General features: G+C 40.1%; 1 protein-coding gene across 9 annotated transcripts in view; it reads left to right on the top strand.

The window, feature by feature from the left end:
- PATJ (PATJ crumbs cell polarity complex component) overlaps positions 1 to 26,942 on the top strand; it is a 424,767-nt gene that overhangs the window by 25,307 nt on the left and 372,518 nt on the right. For all 9 annotated transcript variants that reach the window (XM_054484672.2, XM_054484719.2, XM_054484700.2 and 6 more), the window contains 5 exons: positions 2,107 to 2,246; positions 4,254 to 4,449; positions 8,043 to 8,171; positions 20,500 to 20,718; positions 24,158 to 24,257. In XM_054484672.2, the coding sequence (XP_054340647.1) occupies positions 2,107 to 2,246; positions 4,254 to 4,449; positions 8,043 to 8,171; positions 20,500 to 20,718; positions 24,158 to 24,257 (784 nt within the window). The remainder of the gene's footprint in view (positions 1 to 2,106; positions 2,247 to 4,253; positions 4,450 to 8,042; positions 8,172 to 20,499; positions 20,719 to 24,157; positions 24,258 to 26,942) is intronic.

The raw sequence follows: 26,942 nt of genomic DNA, 5'->3' as shown, positions 1-26,942 counted from the left end.
ATTTTGGACATGTTAGTTTTATGTATGTTCACCTCAACCTTCAAGTGCCATTAAAAATGAAATGAGGTTTGAATATGGTAGCTTATATCTATAATCTTTGGGAGGCAGAGGCAGGAGGATTGCTTGAAGCCAGGAGTTCAAGACCAGCCTGGGTAACGTAGGGAGACCCCCATCTCTACAAAAATAAAAATAAAAATATAGTCAGGCATGGTGGCACTCACCTGTAGCTCCAGGTACCTGGAAGGCTGACGTTGGCAGATCACTTGAGCCCAGAAATTCAAAGCTGTAGTGAGCTATGATCGCACCACTGTACTCCAGCCTGGGTGACAGAGCCAAGACCTGTCTCTTAAAAAATAAATAAATAAATAGACAAACTTAAGTTGCAGTGTTAAATAGAATCTGTTTAAGGTGTGATAATTAAATAATATTCTGGTCCTAGTTTTTGACTTTATAGTTCTATCCCTTTCTTTCTTTCCTTTTCTTTTTCTTTTTCTTTTTTTTTTTTTCAGATGGAGTTTTGCTCTGTTGCCCAGGCTGGAGTGCAGTGGCGCAATCTTGGCTCACTGCAACCTCCACCTCCTGGGTTCAAGCAATTCTCCTGCCTCAGCCTCCCGAGTAGCTGGGACTACAGGCGCGTGTCACCACACCTGGCTAGTTTTTGTATTTTTAGTAGAGACAGGGTTTCACCATGTTGGCCATGATAGTCTCTCCTGACCTCGTGATCCTCCCGCCTTGGCCTCCCAAAGTGCTGGGATTACAGGCATGAGCCATTGTGCCGGGCCAGTTCTATCTCTTTCATCTGACTAGTAATTATTTTTATGTGGTGCTTTTTTTAGTTGATTACATTTATGAAGTTCTCATGTTATAAGTGCAGTTACTAACTAAAGCAATAAAATACCTGGCTGTCACAAGAACAGTTCTACCTGTTCTTACAGGCAGAACCCATGTAAATGGTGGCCTTTTCAGAGTCTTTTGAATTCACCTAATAAATAGAATATCAATTGGGCTGGGCATGGTGGCTCACGCCTGTAATCCCAGCACTTTGGGAGGCTGATGTGGGCAGATCACGAGGTCAGGAGATCGAGACCATCCTGGCTAACACGGTGAAACCCCGTCTCTACTAAAAATACAAAAAAATTAGCCAAGTGTGGTGGCTGGCGCCTGTAGTCCTAGCTACTTGGGAGGCTGAGGCAGGAGAATGGCGTGAACCCGGGAGGCAGAGCTTGCAGTGAGCCGAGATTGCGCCACCGCACTCCAGCCTGGGCGACAGAGTGAGACTCCATCTCAAAAAATAAATAAATAAATAAATAAATAAAAAATAAATAGATATCAATTAACCAACAATAGAATTAAAAACGGAGCCCTGTAAAATGCAGCTGGTTCTGACAGGCTAAATACTGGCATTTTTGATATATCTAATTTATTTTCCTCATTTAAAAATATATTTTGCGGCTGGGCACTGTGGCTCACATCTGTAATCCCAGCAATTTGGGAGGCTGAGGCAGGTGGATCGCTTGAGCTCAGGAGTTTGAGACCAGCCTGGGCAACATGGTGAAACCCCGTCTCTATAAAAAATACAAAAATTTGCCAGGCATGGTGGTGCATGCCTATAGTCCCAGCTACCCAGGAGACTGAGGCAGGAGGATCGCTTGAGCCCAGAAGACGGAGGTTGAAGTGAGCCAAGATCACGCCACTGCACTCTACCCTGGGCAACAGAGCGAGACCCTGTCTCAAAGAAAAAAAAATGTACTTTGCATCGAGAGAATTTAAGGAAATTCAATGTAAAAAAGTAATTCAGAATTTACTATGGGAAAAGGCATTTTTCTCAGGAGTTTCCCATCCAGCTTGGGATTCATCTCATAATGTGAATGAAGTGTGAAAGTACCTCTGATTCCCTGAGGTTGCAGAACACTGCACACACTCTCTCTTATGTTCTACTGAAATAATCAAGTGAGAGGATTTCCAGAAATAATTTATTACTGAAATGCTGAGTTTATGTGGTTCTTAGGGGAAGCAGCTTTTATGCTAAGCAATTTCAGTTCTGCAGACAGAGTATGTTGGCTAAATGTACACCATTGACTTTTTTTTTTAATGCTCCTTCATTAGGGCCGGCAAATTGAATATATAGATATAGAACGGCCTTCAACTGGAGGCCTTGGATTCAGTGTGGTGGCCCTCAGAAGTCAAAATCTGGGAAAAGTTGATATCTTCGTGAAGGATGTCCAGCCAGGGAGTGTAGCAGACAGGTGAGGAAGCTGTTTATTTTCATTTTGCTAATTGTTTCCTGATAATTCTGAAAACTATTATAAAGAGAGTGAAAAACTAGTAATAAAAACAGTAACAGTAACAGCTAACATTTTTGCTTTAGTTTTTGCTATGCATTTGTCAGGCCTTTTGTGAATATCCTCCTATAACCCATGGCAGCAGTTCCATTATATAGGTATCATCATTCCGTTCTGTAGATGAGAAAGCTGAGATTCAGAGGTTCAGTGGTCAACCTATAGCCACAGAGCTGTTAATGCTGGAGCCATGACGTGATTCCAAGACCGTCTGACTGCAAAGCTAGTGTGCTATTTCCCTCTGTTACAATTGAACATGATATTTTAGCTATGGACTGATCAGTATGATAGGAATATTGAAGTTCTCATTCTGCATATTATATTGTTTATTATTCTTAAGATTATAACAACATTTGGTGGTCATGTTACTCTGCCTGATTTATTATGCTTATTGTCAATTAAGAGGTCCCTCAAGTCTATGTTATCTCCCATGTTTGCATTTGCTTTTATTTTTTAAGGGGTATTTGCAACCCTTTTATTTTGTCTCTGTTCGATTTCCAGTCTTTGGTTTATTATTCATTTAATAAGTATGCTGTTCCAATGCACGTGTTAGAATAATAGCAGCAATGGTAGTATATTATTATAAAATTCTTAGTTGATAATACATTTTTGAATTCACATTCTCCGTTCATGGAGAATTAATTCTAGTCTCCCCAACTCAGATTTCAAACATAATGAGTTTCCGTGACTTTGCATCTTTGTTCTGCCATCTAATGCAGCATTTCTTCAAGAACTGTAGTGAGAATGGGTAAACAGGAAGAGGAAGAATATCTGGTGTTTGGGAGATAATCAAATACAGTAAACCAGGACAGAGTAAATCCTAGGCTATCTTTAGGATGCACTTTAACATAAGAAGTTCAAGCCTGTGCTTCAGAATCTGACTCTTGATAAGATGCTAGGCTTGTCTAGGCTTCAGTTCCTTAATATGTAAAATTTACTAAGTACTTTAAAAGGTGATTGTGAGGATTATGTGAGATAATGCACGTAAAGTACTCAACATAGTACCTGACTCATGATAAGTGCTCAGTAAATACTATTTTTCTTTAGAGATTTTGCTAATTTCTTTTAAAAAGAGTCCTTCTTACCCTGGCTAGCAGTTGGGAGATTGGTGCTTGGGAGAGATTAAAAGGGCTCAGATTGGCCAAGCTCAGTGTCTCATGGCTGTAATCCCAGCACTTTGGGAGTTCAAGATCAGCCTGGGTAACATGGCAAAACCCCATCTCTACAAAAAATACAAAAATTAGCTGGGCGTGGTAGTCCACACCTGTAGTCTCAGCTACTTGTGAGACTGAGGTGGGAGAATCTCCTGAGCCTGGGAGGCTGAGGCTGCAGTGAGCTGTGATTGTACCATTGCACTCCAGCCTGGGCAAATAGGAGTGAGACCATGCCTTAAAAAAAAAAAAAAAAAGCTCAGATATAAATTTGGAAATAATCTCTATGAATTTTCAAGGAGGGTTTGGCCTCTATTGATAAATATTGGACAAGTAGACAGTGAAGATGGGGTGAGAGGAGGTTATTGGTGTAGTTGAGAATATTGTTACCCCAGTGTGGTATGGGTAGAGATCAGATTGGAAGGGGTTCGGGAGGTTTGGGTTCATGCAGTAATGGAGGCAGTGTCGGTACTTGCAAAACCTTGGCAGTGGGGTCCTATCAATTGTTTTTGTTTATTTTTCTAGGCAGATGGCTTTTAAAGTGTGTCCATGTGTTTAAGGATGCACTACCAAATTAGGTAATTAGTTGATAACTTTTGTGAAAAACACTCTGAAGAGCTCTGTTATATAATTAAATAATTAATTTGATAAATGTACTAAGTAAAGTAGTACCATAGGTAACAAACTGCTTAACTTGAATAATAGATTTTTAAAAATCAGGTTATTAGATCACTTAAAAAATTTCTTTTCTTACATGATTAAGGGATCAAAGATTAAAGGAAAATGATCAAATATTGGCCATTAATCACACGCCATTGGATCAGAACATTTCCCATCAGCAAGCAATTGCATTATTACAACAAACCACTGGATCTTTGCGACTGATTGTGGCCAGGGAACCAGTCCACACAAAAAGCAGTACTTCTAGCAGCCTAATTGATACAACTCTGCCTGAAACAGTGAGTTGCAAATTTGAAAAAATACTTAATTTTGAATAATGCCATTGATTGTAAGAAGTGTAAAGACATTTAGAAGGTGTCATTTTACTTTACTTTTCTTTTTTTTTTTGAGATGGAGTTTCGCTCTTGTTGCCCAGGCTGGAGTGCAGTGGCCAGATCTTGGCTCACTGCAACCTCCACCTCTTGGAATCAAGTGATTCTCCTGCCTCAGCCTCCTGAGTAGCTGGGACTACAGGCGCCCACCATCACACTTGGCTATTTCTTTTGTATTTTTAGTAGAGACAGGGTTTCATCATGTTGGCCAGGCTGGTCTCGAACTCCTGCCCTCAGGTGATCCACCTGCCTTGGCCTCTCAAAGTGCTAGGATTACAGGCATGAGCCACTGTGCCTGGCCCATTTTACTTTTCATAGTTAAAAAAGATGATCATATCTCTGAATGCAGCATTAGCATATTTAAACAAGATGTTTCATGAAGGTCTTTTTTTTTTTTTGTCTTTTCAATGTCCTGTGGGTCTCTTTAAGATTATTATTTAATATGGAGGCCAAATTGAAGTATTAGGTGTAATTTATTTAGTGATGGAGAGTCTTGTATTCCTTGGTGATGTAGCCAATTAATTGAGAGTTTTTATTAGAGATTTACTGTTGAGTGTTTAAGAATTGATTATTTGAAAAATATTATTTTTGAAAATTATAAGGGGATTTATGACCAGATTATTGATATTGCAAAATTATAGCAGGCTTTTTTTCATGTAAAGATACATACTGAACAATTTGAAAGAATAAAAGTATATGTCTCTTTTGGGAACCCTTGAACTTGCTTGTTAACGTTTTACAGATTTTGGCTTGCATCGTCAGAATACAGGCTAATAAATCTTATTTTCTTATAACACTAAGTGCTAGCTGATTTATTTAATTTTTTTCATTGGGACAAAAGAAAAAATAAGACTGTCTCGGTACAATACAAGGTCACAACAAAAATTAATGTATAGGCATTTTCCCTGTTGTAATCAGCAATATTTATACAGCATAATTTACATAATAAATACAGTGAATACAGTGAGGAATTGTTTAACGTATAAAGAACAAGGGCTTTGGAGTCAGGCTTGGATGCATTCAAGTCCATTTCTCCCATATCCTAGTGATGTCACACCAGTCAGATTCCTTTACCTCATACCTTCCTTTGAAGGTATGATGTCTAGTTCTCAGAGATGTTGTGAGGCTTGAATGAGAAGGCATGTGAAGAACTAAGCACTGTGCCTGTTGCTGCATATACGTTCTCTGAATATTGGCTGCTATCAGCTGGTATTGTTAGGCATATTATTTTAGCAAACATTATTGTTTCCCATATAGTAGATGTTCTAGACATGAATTTATTAAACAATCCCAATATTGCTTTTTTTTTTTTTTTTTTTTTTTTTGAGATGGAGTCTTGCTTTGTCAGCCAAGCTGGAGTGCAGGGTGTGATCTCAGCTCACTGCAACCTCCACCTCCTGGGTTCAAGTGATTCTCCTGCCTCAGCCTCCTAAGTAGCTGGGATTTACAGGCACGTGCCAACACACCCAGCTAATTTTTTTGTACTTTTATTGGAGATGGGGTTTCACCATGTTGGCCAGGCTAGTCTCGAACTCCTGACCTCATGATCTGCCCACCTCGGCTTCCAAAAGTACTGGGATTACAGGCTTGAGTTACTGCACCCGGCCCTCCAATAATGCTTTTTATTTAAGACTACATAGTAACTTCGCAATTTAGCGTAATGGAAAAACTGTATGGGTATGGTGGCTCACACCTGTAATCCCAGCACTTTGGGAGGCCTAAGTAGGAGGGTCGTTTGAGGCCAGGAGTTTGAGACCAGCCTGGGGAACATAGTCAAACCCCACCTCTATGGCCAGGCACAGTGGCTCGTGCCTGTAATCCCAGCACTTTGGGAGGCCGAGGTGGGTGGATCACCTGAGGTCAGGAGTTCGAGACCAGCCTGGTCAACATGATGAAACCCTGTCTCTACTAAAAATACAAAAACTAGCCGAGCATGGTGGCTCATGCTTGTAATCCCAGCTGGTTGGGAGGCTGAGGCAGGAGAATTGGTTGAACCTGGCAGGCGGAGGTTGCAGTGAGCTAAGATTATGCCACTGCACTCCTGTCTGGGTGACAGAGTGAGACTCTGTCTCAAAAAAAAAAAAAACAAAAAAAAAAACCCCATCTCTACAAAGGATAAAAAAATTAGCTGGGCATGGCCAGGCACTTTGGCTCACGCCTGTAGTCCCAGGACTTTGGGAGGCCAAGACAGGCGGATCATGAGGTCAGGAGATTGAGACCATCCTGGCTAACACGGTGAAACCCCGTCTCTACTAAAAATACAAAAAATTAGCTGGGCGTGGTGGCGGGCACCTGTAGTCCCAGCTACTCGGGAGGCTGAGGCAGGAGAATGGTATGAAACCGGGAGGTGGAGCTTGCAGTGAGCTGAGATCACACCACTGCACTCCAGCCTGGGCGATAGAGCAAGACTCCATCTCAAAAAAAAAAAAAAAAAATTAGCTGGGCGTGGTGGTACACGCCTGTAGTCCCAGCTATTTGGGAGCCTGAGGCTGGAGGATGAGGCTGATCCCAGGAGTTTGAGGCTGACATGAGCTCTGATCATGCACTGCACTCTAACTTGGGTAACAGAGTGAGACCTTGTCTCAAAAGGAAAGAAAGAAAGAAAAACTAAGTAATGAGTATGCCCTAATGATCTTGAGAGGGAGGATATTGTTCTGCAGTTGGATTATGTGAAGTAATGCACATTTCTCATAGAAACCTGCTAGTTAGAGGGGAAACGCTTATGTCTTTTAGTCTGATTTGTATAGTCCTATTGCTGATATCTTCACTGGGGCCTACCTGTCCTCTCCCTCATAAGAGTCTCCTAAATTAGTCTCTCCACTTTGTGTCCTACCACCATTAGATTCTTCACAGATGAATTTGCTTAAACCACTACTTTGGTCCTGTCATTTCTCTTCTAAACCTTTAACTATTTCCACTTGATTACCCAGTTAAATCCAACCTTTGACCGTATCTTTCATCCATTGTGTTATCTGGCCTAGCTTTGCCCTTATATTTTCTTTTTGCTTGAATGTCTTCCTTTGTAGTGCAACTTAAATGCCCCTTTTCCTTGAAGTTTTCTGTAATTCTTCATTGGTTTTGACTTCATATGCTCCCCTCCCTGTAAAAAATCTTTATAATATTTTGTGATTCTCTTTCAAGCAGACACGTATTTACTGGTCCCTACTATGTGCTGGGCACTGTGCTGGATATCCGGCGTAGAGTAAGGAATGAGAAATGTTTCCTGTGCTCTTAGGGCTAGTGCCTTATGATGCAATATTCTGCCTCGTATTTTAATTATTTGTGTTTTAGTTTCTCTCTACTGGATTATAAGATCCCTACGGTCAGGGACCATATGATTATCTCTGTCTGTATATCTTAGCCTGTAGAACATTGCCTTGATTAATTGTATGAATGTTCAATTTGTTGCACATCTGTTACTTTGGTAATGATTGTATTGGAAAGCTAAGAACCTGTGTGTATTACTGATACTGCGAGTCTTATTTGCCATTAATTTGTAGGTTTGTTGGGGCCATGTTGAAGAGGTTGAGCTCATTAATGACGGCTCCGGACTAGGTTTTGGAATAGTTGGAGGAAAAACAAGTGGCGTGGTTGTGAGGACTATAGTTCCTGGAGGATTAGCAGATCGAGTAAGTCAACCTTCCTTGTTATCATTTTGGTTTTATAAAATTTAAGTTGTATGAATTGAAATGTAATTTTACAACGTGAGTTACCAGGATATATGACTTAATAACTAGAATTTAAGTATAGCTTAAAAATGATTTATTCTGTAAGTATTATTAGTATACACTCAGTCTTATTTTCAACAGTTCCTAAATCAACATTTTTGGGGTTTGTTTTGCTTATAATTGACAGGCTTCATGATTACATCAGAGGACAATTTTTTTTATTGAAAAGCGTTGTTAATGAATATTGCATTTTGAACATCTGTATTATTCTCCTCTAGTGTGTCTTTCAATGACCTAAATGTTAAAATCAGAAGATACAGTGATTATAAACATTTGTCCCAATATTATACATGGTAAATTTCACTTGAATTAAAATTTATGGTCTTATAAGTTAAATGACTACCTTTCATTGTTTAGCAGTGTTTAAACTGAAAGTGGGCTATTAAAAAAATTAACAACTGTTTCTGCTTAATTTTATATTGAAGAAATGTTAATTGCTACATTTAGTTTTTAGAAATTAGTTTAGAAATTTGACTCTGAAGCCACTTAATAATAAGCCCATATTATATAGAATAGGCGTGATAAATCAGAAATAACTTTAGTTATTCCCATAATCAGAATGATATGTAAAATTTCACTGATTATTGCCCAGTTACATATAAATTTATCCCTTCTGATAGACATACATAAGTAAAAATGAACTTGCCATGCAAATGCAGCTTCAAGGCAAGTTCCTTGGCTCTTCATTTCTGATCATGATTGCTTCACCTTATGCAGCTTGTGGAGCCACTGATGTTCCTATCATCATTTCAGCTCCTAGGAGTATTTATTTAGAACAGCAGTTGTCAAAGTTTGGTCTGTGGGCCTCTGGAGGGCTCTGAGAGCCTTGCAGGTGGTGTATGAGATCCAAACAGCTTTTACAATAATACCACAATGTTATTATCCCTTTCACCCTGCTAACATTTGTACTGATGATACAAAAGCAGCTGCAGGCTAAAACTGCTGGTGCCTTGGTGCAAAACAAGGCAGTGGCCACAAACTGTTATAGTAATCATTGCATTATTTTCTGCCATGTGCTTGCAACAAAAAAGAAAAAAAATGCCATTTTACTTGAAGATTTTTAAGATGCAGTAAAATGATTAATTTTAGTAAATTTTGACCATTTAATGCATGTCTTTTGAATATTGTCAAAATGGGAAGTACCACGTAGCATTCTTGCTATGTACTGAAGTATGATGGTTGTCTTAAGGAAAGTCATTTGCAAGATGAATCTGCTCCTTTTTTTTTTCTTTTTTTTGAGATGGAGTCTCGCTGTGTTGCCTAGGCTGGAGGGCAGTGGTGTGATCTCAGCTCACTGCAAGCTCCACCTCCCAGGTTCATGCCATTCTCCTGCCTCAGCCTCCCGAGTAGGTGGGATTACAGGTGCCTGCCACCATGCCCAGCTAATTTTTTGTATTTTTAGTAAAGACGGGGTTTCACCGTGTTAGCCAGGATGGTCTCGATCTCCTGACCTCATGATCTGCCCGCCTCAGCCTCCCAAAGTGCTGGGATTACAGGCGTGAGCCACCGTGCCCAGCCAAATCTGCTACTTTTTTATGTGGAACACATTTTTATTTTTATAAAAATAACTGCAGAAAAATTATGTTTATCCAGACTTGGGTATTTGGAAGGTGTTTTCTTGAGAATGGATGATGTGAGCCTGTTATTTCAAGGAAAACAACTGACACTGTTTGTTAGCAACAATAAAATTTGAGCTTAAGCAAAAATTAGAATTTTGGAAAATTTGTATTTTACCATAAGCGTGACATTTCCCTAATATTTAAAAGCTTTCCTAAGGCTGGGCATGGTGACTCATGCCTGTAATCCCAGCACTTTGGGAAGCCAAGGTGGGAGGATCTCTTGAGCCCAGGAGTTCGATACCAGCCTGTGCAATATGGCAAAACCCTGTCTCTACAAAAGACACAAAAGTTAGCTGGGCATGGTGCTACTTGGGAGGCTGAGGTGGGAGGAGATGGAGGCTGCTTTGAGCCGAGATTGTGGCACTGAACTCCATCCAGCCTGGGCGACAGAGTAAGACCCTGTCTCAAGAAAAAAAATAAAAAGAAAAGAAAAGAAAGGCATTTCTGATTAGATTGTTGATTGATATTAACCAATATGATTGTCTTGATATTATATGATGAAATACGTCAGTATTTGGAAGGTCTGCATAACTGTGAATCGATATTTTCTTTTCTTCCTTTTTTCTTTTCTTTTTTTTTGAGCATAGTCTTGCTCTGTTGCCTAGGCTAGAGTGCAGTGGCGTGATCCCATCTCACTGTAGCCTTGACCTCCCAGGCTCAAGCAGTCATCCTACCTCAGTCTCCCGAGTAGTTGGTACTACAGGCATGTACCACCATGCTAGCCTAATTTATTTTTATTTTTATTTTTTTGAGACAGGGTCTCACTCTGTCACCCAGGCTGGAGTGCAGTGGTGCGATCTTGGCTGACTGCAGCCTCTGCCTCTGGGGCTCAAGTGATCCCCCCACCTCAGCTTCTGGAGTAGCTGAGACTACAGACACAGGCCACCATGCCTGGCTAATTTTTGTATTTTTTGTAGAGACGGGGTTTCACCATGTTGCCCAGGCAGATTTCAAATTCCTGAGCTCAAGTGATCCTCCCACCTTGGCCTCCCAAAGTGCTGGAATTACAGGTGTAAGCCATTGCACCCGCCCGGCCTTATTTTTATTTTTTGTAGAGACAGTCTCGCTTTGTTTCCAAGGCTGGTCTCGAACTCCTGGCCTGAAGCGATCTTCCTGCTTAGGCCTTCCAAAGTGCTGGGATTATAGGTGTGAGCCGCCATACCCAGCCTCAATATTTTCTGAAGACCAATATGTGATATGACAAAATAATATGTAGCTAAAAGATCCTTTCGAAAATCAAGATAGATCAGTGGATTTTAATAAAATAGTGTCTGAAAGTTTGTTGATATGGTTCCAGATTCTACATTGTAACTGTATAAGAAACCACCACTTGCCAAGTTTTGATGTGTTATCAAAGAATAGGCTGAAAGGACTATTATAATACCCCTCCCCTTTCCAACTATATATCTGATTGAGGCCAGATATTATTCATATACTTCATCCGAAACAGTATATTGTAACATATTGAATGCAGAAGCAGATGAGTCCAGCTGTTTTCTTTTAAGCCAGATATTAAAGAGATTTGTAAAAATATTAAACAGTCCCACTCTTACTAATATATATATATAGAGAGAGATGGAGTCTTGCTCTGTTGCCCAGGCTGGAGTGCAGTGGTGCAATCTTGGCTCACCACAACCTCTGCCTCCCAGGTTCAAGCGATTCTCCTACCTCAGGCTCCTGAATAGCTGAGACTACAGGCATGTGCCACCATGCCTGGCTAATTTTTGCATTTTTAGTAGAGATGGGGTTTCACTATGTTGGCCAGGCTGGTTTCGAACTCCTGACCTCCTGATCCACCTGCCTCGGCCTCCCAAAGTGCTAGGATTACAGGTGTAAGCCATCACGCCTGGCCAATATTTTTTGTTTTGGAAAATATAGCTCTTTTAAAAATATATAGACATTAATATACATAAATATTGATAAAAATTAACATTAAATATTAAATATTTTAAAAATTCCTCAGTACCAATTTTTGCATATGTATACATTTGTGAATTCATTTTTACCAGATTTCTCCAGAGAAACAGAACCAATAGGATATGATATGTGTGTGATTATTTTAAAAAAGATATTATTTTAAAAAATTGGCTCATTCCATGGTGGGGGCTGGCAAGTCCAAAATTTGTAGGGAAGGCCAGGAGGCTGGAAACCCAGACAAGAGTTGATGTCGTAGTCTTGTGTTTGAGATCTATAGGGCAGGCTGGCAGAATGTCTCAGGAAGCTCTGTTACATTCTTGAGGCAGAATTTCTTCTCTAGGAAATCTCAGTTTTTGCTTGTGAATTCTTCAACTGATTGGATGAGGCTCACCTACATCATTGAGGGTAATCTTCCTTTACTTAAAATCAACTGCGTGTATATGCTAATCACATTTACAAAATGCCTTTGCAGCAACATCTAGATTAGTGTTTGATCAAAACAGTCAGCACCACATCCCAGCTAAGATGACACATGTAATTTAACTGTTATACCATCCATTACCACAATCAAGATAATGAGCGTGTTCATTACCCCCAGCAGATTCCTGTACTACTTTGTAATTCCTGTCTCTCCATCCTTAATAATTTTTAAGAATGTAAAGGAGTTCTGTCTTTATCCCTTTAGTGTTGCTATAAGGAAATATCTGAGGATGGGTAATTTAAAATAGGTTTATTTAGCTTACAGTTCTGCTGGCTGGAAAATTGGGCATCTGGAGAAAACCTCAGGCTGCTTCCATGGTGGAAGGTGAAGGAGAGCCAGTGTGTGCAGAGATCACGTGGGCAGCGAGGAAGTGGTGGGTGGGGGGCAACTCTCTTTTTAACAATCAGAGTGAGAACTCACTGCACTAAGTAAACTCACTGCAGAGAACTCAGAGCAAGAACTCACTGCACCAAGCCATTCATGAGGGATTCACCCCCATGACCCAAACACCTCCCATTGGGCCCCACCTCCAACAATGGGGATGAGATTTCAACATGAGGTTTGAGGGGGACAAACATCCAAACTGTAGCAAGTTCTGAGACCAGAATGTTTGAGAATGTTCATTTTATAGACCTTTAAAACACATCTGTGGCTGGGTGCAGTGGCTCATGCCTGTAATCGCAACACTTTGGGAGGCCGAGCCGGGTGGATCACTTGAGGTCAGGAGTTCAAGACCAGCCTGGCCAACATGGTGAAACCCCATCTCTACTAAAAATACAAAAAATTAGCCAGGTGTGGAGGTGCATGCCCATAATCCCAGCTACTCAGGAGGCTGAGGCACGAGAATTGCTTGAACCTGGGAGGCAGAGGTTGCAGTGAGCCAAGATCATGCCACAGCACTCCAGCCTGGGCGACAGAGCAAGACTTTCTCAAAACAAACAAACAAAAACCACACACATCTGTGGCACAACACAATATTCTTTAAGGATTCTTAAAAATTTTATAATCTGGAAATAATAAAATATTGCAGAAAATTTTGGGATGCCTTTCTTTGTATTCCCTCCCTCCTCCTGCCTCTGCCTTAGCAATTTTAATAGGTTTGTTTGTTGGAGTGGCATTTTTTTTTCCAAAATGCAAAGTGGAGTGGTTATTGTGAACAACAAAGGGTCAAGTAAATTTAAACAAAATCCAATAGGTTTCTTTACTGTAAGAACTTTCTGAGCTTTTAAAGTACTAACATGCTTTATGAATTTTCACAAGAATAAGATGTGCAGAGTTTCCCAGATTAATCCCATTAAGGCATTGTTGGAAAAAGCCCAAGTCTGATTTTCACCCTTTACTGGAAGGGATCCTCACTATTTCAGATCATCAAAGAGGAGGTAGAGGGTATGCTTGTCATAGGGTCATAAGTGCTCAAAGAGAAGCAAGTACTTATGCTAGACATTGTTATCTGCTTAATGTACATTATTCTCATGTAACCTTCAAAACACTCTTAGAAGTTTTATTCCCAAATTATAGATATGGAAACCATTAAGAAATTGTCCAAGGTTACAGCAGCTAGGTGAGCCACAAAGTCAGGACTGAGCCCATATCTGTTTGATTCTGAAGTCTGAGCGTTGTTGTTTGAATTTATCCAAAGTTAATCCTAGTGTTTTCCTTTTCCTGATATACACCTGTGCACAATTGTTCACATCCATCAACAGGGAGTAGCCAGCTCTAGGAACAACAGAGCTATTGTCTCTTCTAGAGCATATGGTAAGGCCTAGCCGTAGGGGACAGAGCAGTATTCACTTCTCCTTTCCTCTCATGTCAGCTGATGGCAGATAAAATCTCTTCAGCCTTCTTGCTATAACCAACTTATCTCCTTCCTCAGCCTGGCCCCATTTGTTGCTTATTACCAGTCAATGTTATGCTTGCTATAACTCATGAAATGACTTAAGCTGCAGCACCCTCAGGCCCTAGGCTATGGCACAAGATGTGGTATATACCTTCCCTATTATCTACCTTTGGAGAAATTCTTCTCAGCACAACTACATCCAAATTAGCCTCTGAAAGGAAAGAGCATAGGATTATAGTGTGTGAGCTTTAGAATCAGACAGATGAAGACTTGAATTCTGGATCCACCTCTCACCCTGGGCAATTGACTTCTTGGCTTAATTCTATGTTTCTAAAATGGTCCCCAAGACCACCAGATTTGATGACTTGCTAGGAGGATTCATAGGACTCAGCATACAGTTACACCCACAGCTATATTTATTACAGTGAAAGAATACAAAGCAAAATCAACATGGAAAAGGTGCATGAGGTGGAGACTGGAGGAAACCAGGCACAAGCTTCCACAAGTCCTCTCCCCATGGAGTCATATAGGACACACTTAAGTCTTCCAGTGGTGAATTATGACCACACATCTGACATGTCTGCCATGGAAGCCCATCAGAGACTCTGCACAGGGTTGTTACTGGATGCTGGTCACATAGGCACACACTGTGTAGCATATACCGAAGTCCTAGACTTGCAGAAGAATGCAAGTGTTCAGCAGAGACTACACTTTAGGCACCTAGAGCCATTTTTACCAGGGAATGGTGAGAACCCTCACAGAATCTAAGCTCCCAGGTGTTAGCCAAGGGCTAACCTTGTGAGAAGGCCTTTCCAAGGAAAGTAGTCTGCCGTTAACACTTTTTTTTTTTATTTTTTGTCAGGAGATAATTTTGCTTGCCTTAAATAAAAGGCTGTGTGAAAATTCAATGTTAATCAGTGTAACATGCTTAGCACAATGCCTCTTAGTTCCCAAAATGCTTGTAACCCACTGAGAGAGAAATGTGTTCTCATTTTGCTTAAGAAGGATCTGAGACTTAGGGAGGATAAACAACTGACCTTTGGCCATACACTTTGTCCAAAGTAGAGCTAAGATTTGAACTTGAGTGCATCTGACTCCAAAGCCCTTACTTGTCTTTCTGTTGTGTCCTGCTGCTAATGATGTAAAAGAAATGAAGTAGAAAATGGCATTTATTTACTTAAAAAAATTGATTTATAGGAATCTTTTAAGAAACATTTGTTGAGATCTAGTTACAATGTCCAATCAGTTAATATAATCGGGCCAATTCCATGGATAGAGAAATTATATGATATTAAAAGGGTAGCTAAAAGGCATATCTCCCTGTAAGCCTCAGAGCCTCTCCAAAATTCACAGTGCTTGAAACACTCACCTTGAGAACATTTTATCAGTTGTGGCAAGAGTTAAACATTTTTTGGGGAGGTACTTTTTGTTTTGTTTTGTGTGACATTGATAACGGGCAGTGTAAAACCCTTGAAGTGCAGAAACCTCTTTCATGTGGTCTGGGGAAGTTCTAGGGCAGTCAGGTATACCGGAATACCTCGTTGTCTTCAGAACACAGCCTATTTAAAGGTTGTCATAAATTATTGACATTTTGGTATGAAGCAGTTATAATATGAGTCTACTGACTACCCAGTAACCTAATACTAGGAAGGAATGGAACCAAGCAAGGGTTTGAGGGTGGATGTGAACTTTGAGAGACTTTCAGTGTAGAGTAAGGAAGGCCCAGCTTGAGGTCACTAAATGGTTGGTTAGTCCCAAGCAATTTTGCTTCGAGTGATTATATGAACAGATATTTTCTTTATATTTAAAAATCAGTTAATGAGTGCTCTGGGAATTTGAGTAGGATATGATAGTTTCTTTAATTCCTTTAGGGAAAGAGTGTATTTTATTTTGTAAAGTTACCCTTTTCTATCAATGGCATGTTGCCTTTTGATCGAAGACCAATAATAAAACTGGCCTGGAATCAAACATAGTTGTGATTTCATTTTCTGAGTTTTGGAAGTATTTGGTGCCTTTTTTTTTCCTTTTTTTTTTTTTTTTTTAATAGAGACAGAGTCTTGCTCTGTCACTTAGGCTAGAGTGCAGTGGTGCAATCCTAGCTCACTGCAGCCTCCAACTCCTGACTTCAAGCAGTCCTCCCAAAGTGCTGGGATTACAGGCATGAGCCACGGTACCTGGATTCATTTTTTAGTTTTTGAAGAAACAAATTTGATTTCTTCTTTTGTAGCTCATATCTGAATTCCTATAGGTTTAAATTTTTTTTTTTTAATTATCATCCACAACAGCGTATCAGAGAAGTTAAAATGCAAAGTAATGTGAGTTTTTTTTTAGCCTAAAGTTGCTACTTTTTTTTTTTTTTTTTTTCTGAGACAGGGTCTTGCTCTGTTGCTCAGGCTGGAGTGCAGTGGTATGATTTTGGCTCACTGCATCCTCCACCTCCCAGGTATAAGTCTTGTGCCTCAGTCTCCCATGTAGCTGGGATCACAGGCGCTCACCACCATGCCCAGCTAATTTTTGCGTTTTTAGTAGATATGGGGTTTCACCATGTTGGCCAGGCTGGTTTGGCGACAGAGTGAGACTCCGTCTCAAACAAAAACAAAAACAAAAACTCCTGACCTCAGGTGATCTGCCCGCCTCGGCCTTCCAAAGTGCTGGGATTACAGGTGTACATTCACTGTAAGTGTGTGATACCCTGTTGCTTCAGCTGTTTTAATTTTTCTGCCTTTCACACTATCTTTGCCAATATGCGTAATTTTTTTCTCTTTTGAAAGAATCTATGGATTAATAAAACTTTTATATGTGAATGTTTGATTAGCATGCTATGTACTTGAATCTTGGCATAGCTATTTATTGGTTTTCATTGATTGATGATTTCTGTTAAAGAGCAAAAGGGACTTTATGCCTTTTAGTTTTCTCACACAGAAGACAGGTTATGGAAGGAGAATGTTGATCAGAAAATATCAATAAAATGCAGACTGTGGCTGCTGGACTTAGACAAGGTAGCTGTCATTTTGGTATCTTTCTATCAATCTCACTAATGACTATTTTTGTACTTACGAATTCTTCAGAACACCTGCTTTTCTGTAGGAAGAAAATGTTTGACTTTCAGTGACAGATGCAAATTATAGACATCATTTTAAATTAAGAGTTGAAGTAAAATAGAAGAAAAATAATGCCTTGGAAGTGACTAAAAATATACTTTATGATAAAATGCCCTTCTTTGGCCAAGCCAAGTATGAAAACACTTATTAGACATATATATTTTTTAATTTTTTGATCAGTGCATAATTCTGTTGAAGAATAGTTTGATTTACAGAGGCAACTTTACCCTTATTTTTCATCAGGACCACTGACTTTCTCTTAAGTAGTTGCTTATTTTGTTTCAAGTCTGTTGCATGCATGAAAACAGAATATCAGATTATCACTATTAAAGTAGAAATCCAGCAATTCTTCATTCCTTTTTTCATAACAATGTCCTCCTTGCCTCTGTTTCTGTTTTCTAAGTCTTTCCAGATGTTTCTGAATTACATTGCATTTCCGCTGCACCACTTGTCTACACTTCCAGTCCCTTCTAGTGGCTTCTGCAGCATTTACAACAAAGCACAGAGCTTTGTACGTATTATTTCAATCTAAAGCATTCCTTCATTTAGGTTCCTGTAAAAGTGGAGAAAAGGAAGGATGGAGAATAGACTTCTCAGTCTAAGAGTTTTTTTAAAAACTTCTTCCTTCAGAATATCATCTTTAGCTTGCAGTGGTGCTACCTGGAACTAGGAATTTGAAGCTCAGAACCGGATTAACCCAATAGTCATTGCTCTGTTCTCAAGCTTTCTCTCCATGTTGCAGGATATCTATTTTTCATCTTCATTGCATTCAAACCTTTTGAGAGTTATAGGCAGTTTCTTGGAGAATAGGAAAGCAATAAATTTACTATCTACTAGCAGCCTTTGCATGTAGGAGATTGACTTGCTACAGTAATGTTACTCTGGAGATACTGAAGTATAAGGCAAATAACTGAATGAGAATAGTCTTCAGTGAGCAACTTGGATTCAGCTTTGGTTCAACCTTTTTATCAGCTTTGTGACCTTGGTCAAGTCAGTCAAACTTTTTGTATCTCAATTTTCTCATTTGAAAGTTGTCCTTCTCTAAGTGAGATGGTACATGAAAGTGATTTTGAACCTGTAAGGTGCTCTGCGTGTATAAGTTTAAATAAAGCCAGCTGTGTTAAGATTGTGGTATCTTTAATACACTATAATAAAGTGAATTCAGAATTTATGACTAAACAAATTTAGGAAAAATTTTGTAAAAATTAGCTGTTTCAAAAATTTCTCAAAGAAGGGAACTGATGAACACTTTGAACAGATACTCATTTTGATAAATTATTATTTACCTTCTGTGTATGAAATATACATACATATAAAAGAATGTATATAATACCTGTACACATTTTAAATGATAACTAAAACAATAATTATTTGCAAGACCAACCTGGGCAACAGAGTGGGTCTCTATCTCAACAAAGCAAAACAATAATTACCAGTGTATAATACATACCACCTAGCTTAAGAAATATAACATTATGTATCTTTTCTTTCAACTCATCTGGAATCTTGACTTATTTATTTATTTATTTTGTTTTTGTGAGATAGAGTCTTGCTCTGTCGCCCAAGCTGGAGTGCAGTGGCGTGATCTTTGCTCACTGCAACCTCCGCCTCCCAGGTTCAAGTGATTCGCGTGCCTCAGCCTCTCGAGTAGTTGAGATTACAGGCGTATGCCATCACACCTGGCTAATTTTTATATTTTTAGTAGAGATGGAGTTTCTCCATGTTGGCCAGGCTGGTCTCCAACTCCTGGCCTCAAGTGATCCACCCACCTTGGCCTCCCAAAGTGCTGGGATTACAGGGGTGAGCCACTGTGCTGGCAGAATCATGACTAAATACCTCCTATGTGCCAATGACCCGCAAGGTGTTTTTTTGTTTGTTTGTTTTACCTCTCCTCAGCTCCCAAATTTAAATGCATAGTCTGGATTTCTCTACTGAACTTCAGATTTGTGTATCTGGCTGTATACCTGTTACCTCCACTTGAATGTCTAATAGGTATCTAAGACAACAGCTCTGAAACTGAACTCCTGATTTCCACCTCACCCATCTGTACCTCTGTAGTCTTCATCTCAGTTCATGGCAACTCTATCTTTCTAGTTGCTCAGGCTAAAAATGGAGTTTTGACTCCTTTTTCCTCCCTCACAGCCCATATAGGAGCTATCTGCAGATCCTATTGACAGTTTATTAAAAATATATCTTGGCCGGGCACAGTGGCTCACGTCTGTAATCCCAGCACTTTGAGAGGCCGAGGCGGGTGGATCAAGAGGTCAGGAGTTTGAGATCAGCCTGACATAGTGAAACCCAGTCTCTACTAAAAATACAAAAATTAGCCAAGCATGGTGGTGCGCGCCTGTAATCCCAGCTACTCAGGAGGCTGAGGCAGGAGAATTGCTTGAACCTGGGAGGCGGAGGTTGCAGTGAGCCGAGATCGCGTCATTGCACTCCAGCCTGGGCGACAGAGTGAGATTCTGACTCAAAACAAAACGAAACAAAAAACTATCTATCTATCTATCTATCTATCTATCTATCTATCTATCTATCTATCTATCTAGAATCTCACTTCTGAACACCCCAACTGTGAACCACACCCAAGCTATTGTGGATTATTGCTAAGGCCTCCCAACTCGTATCTTTGCTGCTGTCGTTTCCTCTTCTGTAGTTTATTTTAAGCACAGAAGCTTGAATTATGTTGTTAAAGTCAGTCAGGTAATGTCACTCCTCTGTTTCAAAACTCTGCTCGATGCCTTCTCTTCCCAATCATGCAAAGAAGATGCCCTATACTGTCTGACTCCATTAACTCTCCCATCTCTTAGACTACTCTTCTTTTTCCTCATTTCCTTATAGCCACACTGGCATCTTTCTATTCCTCAAACATGTCACTGAGGATGTTGGTTTTGAAGTTCCCAGCTTTATGCTGGAGGCTTCTGTTCTGACTTTTCCTTCTTGAGGTCCTGGCCTTTCTGTCCTCTTCCTTGCACACGTGGCCATTAACACCCAACTCTAGGCCATTAGGCATGAGCTTATACCCTCAAGCAAAGGCCTTTTTTAGAATACTGATTGCTTTTCTCATTTTGAGCCATTCCTTTGTGTTCTACATGAAATTCCTTTACTCTCACCATTTCAGCCAGTTATTAACAGTATTCCATTTTATTCAGCATTTTAGGTGGCTTCTTTGTCAGCCATTTTGCCAGAGCTGAAAGTCTGATGAATTGTTATTAACCAGTGAAGTTACAGCATTGATTTCTCAAAATAATTTTGTCTTTTTCTTGGATTGAAGGATGGAAGACTCCAGACAGGGGACCACATCTTGAAGATTGGTGGCACAAACGTGCAGGGAATGACCAGTGAGCAAGTTGCACAAGTTCTAAGGAACTGTGGGAATTCAGTCAGGATGCTCGTTGCTAGAGATCCAGCTGGTGACATTTCAGTCACCCCTCCTGCCCCTGCCGCCTTACCTGTTGCCCTGCCTACTGTAGCCAGCAAGGGCCCTGGTTCTGTGAGTATACATATCATTCTTTCATCTTAAACCAAAGCCTGGGTGTGACACACTGTAAGATAAGAAATTCTTTCAACTTGAAGCACCACATTGGTGTGAGTTGCGCGCTCACTAGTGAAACAGGAAAAAAAAACTCATTTGGAGACGTTAGACATGTTGGTTTTCTGTTTCGCTGTTTCTCAGGGTTAAGTCATTCAGCCTCCCTGAGCGTCAGTGACTTATTTATAAATTGAAGAATACTTGCCTTGTCTATTTCATTGGGCTGGTGAGGAGACCAGGTGGTGGAGGGAAAACTGTAAACACTAGCCGATGTGTGAGAATTATCACTGGTAGCCACAGGCTGGTTAAAGGGAATGGATATCAATAATATTTATTATACTAATTATTTTAATTATGTAATAATAATAGTTATTATTTTTAATTATCAAGCACCTGGAATTGCTCAGGTCATCTGAAATCTTCACAGTAATTCTGCCAGATAGGCCTTATTATACATTTAATAGATGAGGAAAATAAAGTCAAACATCATGTTAAAGACCTTATAGGGAGTAAGTTGCAAAACTGGAATTTGAATTCACATCTTTCTGGTCCATTCCAAACTCCTTCCCACTATCTCAACACGGGCTTTTAATGAAGACATAATAAAATAAAAGCAAAGAAATAGGTTTTTTGTTTGTTTTGTTTTGTTTTTGAGATGGAGTTTCACTCTTGTTGCCCAGGCTGGAGTGCAGTGGCACTATCTCGGCTCACTGCAACCTCCACCTCCCAGATTCAAGCGGTTCTCCTGCCTCAGCCTCCTGAGTAGCTGGGATTACAGGCATGCACCACCATGCCTGGCTAATTTTGTATTTTTAGTAGAGATGGCGTTTCTCCATGTTGGTCAGGCTGGTCTCGAACTCCCGACCTCAGGTGATCCGCCCACCTTGGTCTCCCAAAGTGCTGGGATTACAGGCGTGAGCCACCATGCCTGACCAGAAATAAGTTTTGAAGGGAGGGTCCAGGAGGAAGAGGAAAGAAAAGAGAAATGGGCCGGATGCGGTGGCTTATGCCTCTAATGCCAGCACTTTGGGAGGCCAAGGTGGGTGGATCACCTGAGGTCAGGAGTTCAAGACAAGCCTGGCCAAGATGGCAAAACCCAATCTCTACTAAAAATACAAAAATTAGCCAGATGTGGCGCACATCTGTAGTCCCAGCTACTCAGGAGGCTGAGGCTGGAGAATCATGTCAACCGAGGAGGCAGAGGTTGCAGTGAGCTGAGATTGCGCCACTGCACTCCAGCCTGGGCAACAGGGCAAGACTCTGTTAAAATAAAATAAAATAAAATAAAATAAAATAAAATAAAATAAAATAAAATAAATAAAATAAAATAAAATAAAATATAAATAAAATAAAATATAAAAATAAACAGACAAAAAAAAAAAAAACCCGAAACAAAAACAAAAGGAAAGAGAAATGATTATGGTGGAAAAGGGTGGAAGGCCACTGATTATCATCACCTGGTATGTCATTCTGTGTATTCTGGGAAGTTGTTGCCTTTCTCTACTTGGAACTGTATGAGTGGAAGTTTTCTATCTGAAATATCAGAACCTTTAAAAAGTTTCTCCAGCCAGGCTTGGTGGCTCACGCCTGTAATCCCAGCACTTTGGGAGGCTGAGGTGGGTGGATCACATGAGGCCAGGAGCTCAAGACCAGCCTGGCCAACATGGTGAAACCTGACTCTACTAAAAATACAAAGGTTAGCCAGGAGTGGTGGCACACACTTGTAATTCCAGCTACTCAGGAGGCTGAGGCAGGAGAATCACTTGAACCCGGGAGGTGGAGGCTGCAGTGAGCCGAGATCCTGCCACTGCACTCCAGCCTGGGTGACAGAGTGAGACTCTCTCTCAAAAAAAAAAAAAGTTTCTCCAAATTGTGGTTACATTTTCTTTTTACTCCATTACTCTAGTTCCCTGGAGCCTTCTACTTTGTAGTGAGAGACAAATGTAGATATGTGATAAGTGGAAACTTGATCCAATCAATTATTTACTTTCTCATGTTAATGTTTTGAATTAAAAGCTAAGTATTATGTATTTAGACACCTTACTCCTTTACAGAAGTGTTTAAAAGACGAGTATTGAAAGTAAGTCTTAGGACCAGATGCAGTAGCTCATACCTGTAGTCCCAGCTACTTGGGAGGCTGAAGGGGGAGGATTGCTTGAGGCCAGGAGTTTGAGGTTGCAATAAGCTGTGATTGCTCCATTGCACTCCTGCCTGGGTGACAGAGCAAGATCCTGTCTCTGAAAAAAAAACAAAAAACAAACAAACAAAAAAAAACAAGAAGAAGAAAATAAAATAAGTTTTAGGTCAATATTTTTATATTACTGAACAATAATTAGTCTTACGTTTTGTTTCTAAATTTTTCTTTATGTTCGTAGTTCTTTCAGATACAAATATAGCCTTTTTTCTAAGTGGTTATATTAGCTTTCTATTGTTGTATAACAAATTTACTGGTTTAAAACAATATCCTTTGTTAGTTCATAGTTAGTTCACAGTTCTGTAGGTCAGAATTCAGGGTGGGCTTGGCTGGGCTCTCTGCTTAACTTCTTCTTCTTCTTTTTTTTTTTTTTTTTGAGACAGAGTCTTGCTCTGTTGCCCAGGTCAGAGTACAGTGGCGTGATCTCGGCTCACTGCAACCTCTGCCTCCTGGATTCAAGCGATTCTCTCGTATCAGCCTCTGGAGTAGCTGGGGTTACAGGCATGTGCCACCATGCCTGGCTAATATTTGTATTTTTAGTAGAGACGGGTTGCTGTCTCCAACCCGTCATCAGGCTGGCCAGGCTGGTCTCCAACTCCTGACATCAGGTGATCCACCCACCTCAGCCTCCCAAAGTGCTGGGATTAAAGGTGTGAGCCACTGCACCTGGCCTCTGCTTAGCTTCTTACAAAGGCCAAAATCAAGGTGTGGGCCTGGCTGGGCTCTTTTCTGGATGCCCTGGGGACAGTCCATACCCAGTCTCATTCAGATTGTTGGCAGATTCTTGTTCCTTGCAACTGTAGAACTGAGGTCCCTTTTTGTTTGTTGGCTGCCAGCCAGAGACCTCTTTTGGCTCCTTAAGGTCCCCTGCATTCCTTGTCACGTGACTCCCTCCATCTTCAAACCGCAAGTTGAGTCCTTAATGATTCAGATCTTTTTCATTTCCCTTTCTGCTACCAGCAGGAGAAAACTCTGCCTTTAAAGGACTACAGTGATGAGATTAGGCCCACTTGGATAATCTCCATTTTGCCATGTAATATGGCATCAATATGGGAGTAGCACCAGGAATTGAAGGTCATGGGACCATCTTAAAATTCTGCCTACCATAGATGCTAAGAAAATACTTGACAAACCTTGCACAGATTGACTATGTACACACAGGTATGCCACTAAGCATATATAATTAAATTTGGTTTTTCCTTTTAGGACAGTTCTCTTTTTGAAACTTACAATGTTGAGCTCGTGAGAAAAGATGGGCAGAGTCTTGGAATTAGAATTGTTGGCTATGTTGGAACATCTCATACAGGTAAATGAATCATTTCTATTTTATATTTGGAAATTGTAAAGGATGTTAAGGTTTCTAGATAGTAAAATTAAATACTTGCAAGATTGCAAGATTTTAATTTAAATCTTGAACAATAAAACCATGAATCTGTACTAGCAAGCAGTCACTTCTCAGTGATTACAGAACCACATTTTTATCTCAATAGTTTTATAGCTGGCTTGATATCCATTAACAAAAGAATATAATTGGCCAGCTGAGTGTATAATATTTGAATTGTGCCTTCTCTTGTTTGTAAAATAGCTATATTATGAATATTGTTAACATATGATAGATTAGATTTGTGATAAGTAAATTGATTTCTGTATATATTTCATATTGTAAATGTTCCCAAAGTATGACTATTATGTTTTATCACTAAAAAAAAAGTTAAAACAAGCATTTTCATTAGAACTATTTTCTTTTCATGTGAAAGGAATAAACTATGAGAATAAATACACAATTCAAGTATCCGTGACTAAAACTCTCTCAACTCCTATCTGCAAAGCTTTGGTAACTTTCACTATAAGATTTATTCCTTTATTATAAGAGAATTATCAGGGTAAGAAAAAATAAACCTTTCCACAAATATTTGCTAATAATATGAAAATTCAGAGTTATAAAATGTTCTAGTTTTTTTTTAATAGCAAGATGACAGAGTTCATTTCCTTAAAAAAAAATTGTTATTTTGCATACTTACAGCAGGTGGAAGGATTAAGAGTGCTAATGTATTCAAAGTCCTGAATGAAATTCATGTCAGACCACCTTGTGCTATTTTAGCCTAATGAACTATCTTTTTTCAAACCTTTAGATTCTAAGTGCCACCTTTATTTAGGTTCAGAATTTAATGGCATTCAAAAGAGCTCAGGGTGGATTGTATAATAATGTTGCAAAAAACCACATCAAGTAGTTTTTAGTATGTTAAGTCTGGTTAGAGGAATCATTAGTTCCTAAACTTATGGTTTCGTTCCTAAGTGAAAGTGAATGACTGGTAGAACATTGAGAAAATTTAATGTTTATATTACTGGATAAAGGAAAGTATCATTTTACTATTTTACTTCTTTTGTTTGTTTGTTTGTTTTTGTTTTTTTTTTTTGAGATGAGTCTCGCTCTGTCGCCCAGGCTGGAGTGCAGTGGCGCAATCTTGGCTCACTGCAACCTCCGCCTCCCAGGTTCAAGAGATTCTCCTACCCCAGCCTTCGGGTAGCTGGGAGTACAGGCATACACCACCACCCCCGGATAATTTTTGTATTTTTAGCAGAGACAGGGTTTCACCATGTTGGCCAGGGTGATCTCAAACTCCTGACCTCAGGTGATCCGCTTGCCTTGGCCTCCCAAAGTGCTGGGATTACAGGCATGAGCCACCGTGCCTGACCCATTTTACTTCTTTACCCTCAAAAGTTTTTTGGACTGGGTAATTAGGGATGGCAGGGAGCACGTAAATCCAAACACAACTCAACATGCTTTTTAACAAGTAGTCTTTGAAAATCATTTTTGCTTTATTCTATTCATTGGACTTTTGAGCAGTTCTGGAGAGGGTAGAAAAATGAATAAGAGAAGTCTGCTCAGGGAGACAAACATATAAGAAACACTTAGTTCTTTTTTAAAAATTATTATTATCATTTTTTTTCTTTTCTGAGATGGAGTCTCGCTCTGTCGCCCAGAGCTGGAGTGCAGTGGCGTGATCTTGGCTCACTGCAACCTCCGCCTCCTGGGTTCAAGTGACTCTTGTGCCTCAGACTCCCCAGTAGCTGGGACTATGGGCGTGCGCCACCACGCCTGGTTCACATTCTGTAGATGTGAAATCCACAGATATGCGGGCCCACTGTACAAGCAAACTATCATGGTATGGCAGATGACATATTCAGTTTGTCAGAGGGAAATGGAGAATTCACAAAGAAGGTGGCATTTGAGCTATGAATGGAAAAGAAGGGTTTCGATAGGTCAGAGTTTACCGGAAGAAAGAAAGTAGAGAAAAGGTAAAATCATGAAAATGCTACATGTTTTGGGGAAATGTCAAGTGCGTGCTGCGGACTGGGCTTGGTGGCTCATGCCTGTAATCCCAGCGCTTTGGGAGGCTGAGGCTGATGGCTCACTTAAGCCCAGGAGTTCAAGACCAGCTTGGGCAACATGGTGAAACACTGTCTCTACAAAAAATAAAAAAAAATTGTAGCCGCAGCTACTCGGGCGGCTGAGGTGGGATTGCTTGAGCTGGGGAGGCAGAGGCTGCAGTGAGCCATGATTGTGCCACTGCACACCAACCTGCAACCTGGGCAACAGAGCCAGATCCTGTTTCAAAAAAAAAAAAAAGAGCCTGGTGTGTCCAGACTTTTATTTTCTTGGAAAGTTGTAGTGGAAATTGAAGTCAAAAAATAAATTTGGGCAGATTATGGAGGGCCTTGAATGTGATTCTATGAAATTTATATATTATTTTGTTGGCAATGGAAAGTGATTTATGTTTATTTTTCTTCTACAGTTTTTTTTTTTTTGAGACGGAATCTCGCTCTGTTTCCCAGGCTGGAGTGCAGTGGCATGATCTCGGCTCACTACATCCTCCACCTTCCAGGTTCAAGCGATTCTCCTGCCTCACCCTCCCAAGTAGCTGGGATTAGACGTGCACCATCATGCCCAGCTAATTTTTGTATTTTGGTAGAAACAGGGTTTTGCCAT

Source organism: Pongo pygmaeus, chromosome 1 (assembly GCF_028885625.2).
Source record: "Pongo pygmaeus isolate AG05252 chromosome 1, NHGRI_mPonPyg2-v2.0_pri, whole genome shotgun sequence".
Lineage (NCBI taxonomy): Eukaryota > Metazoa > Chordata > Mammalia > Primates > Hominidae > Pongo > Pongo pygmaeus.
Note: the sequence above shows the minus strand (reverse complement) of the source record. Positions and strands in the feature narration are given on the sequence as shown.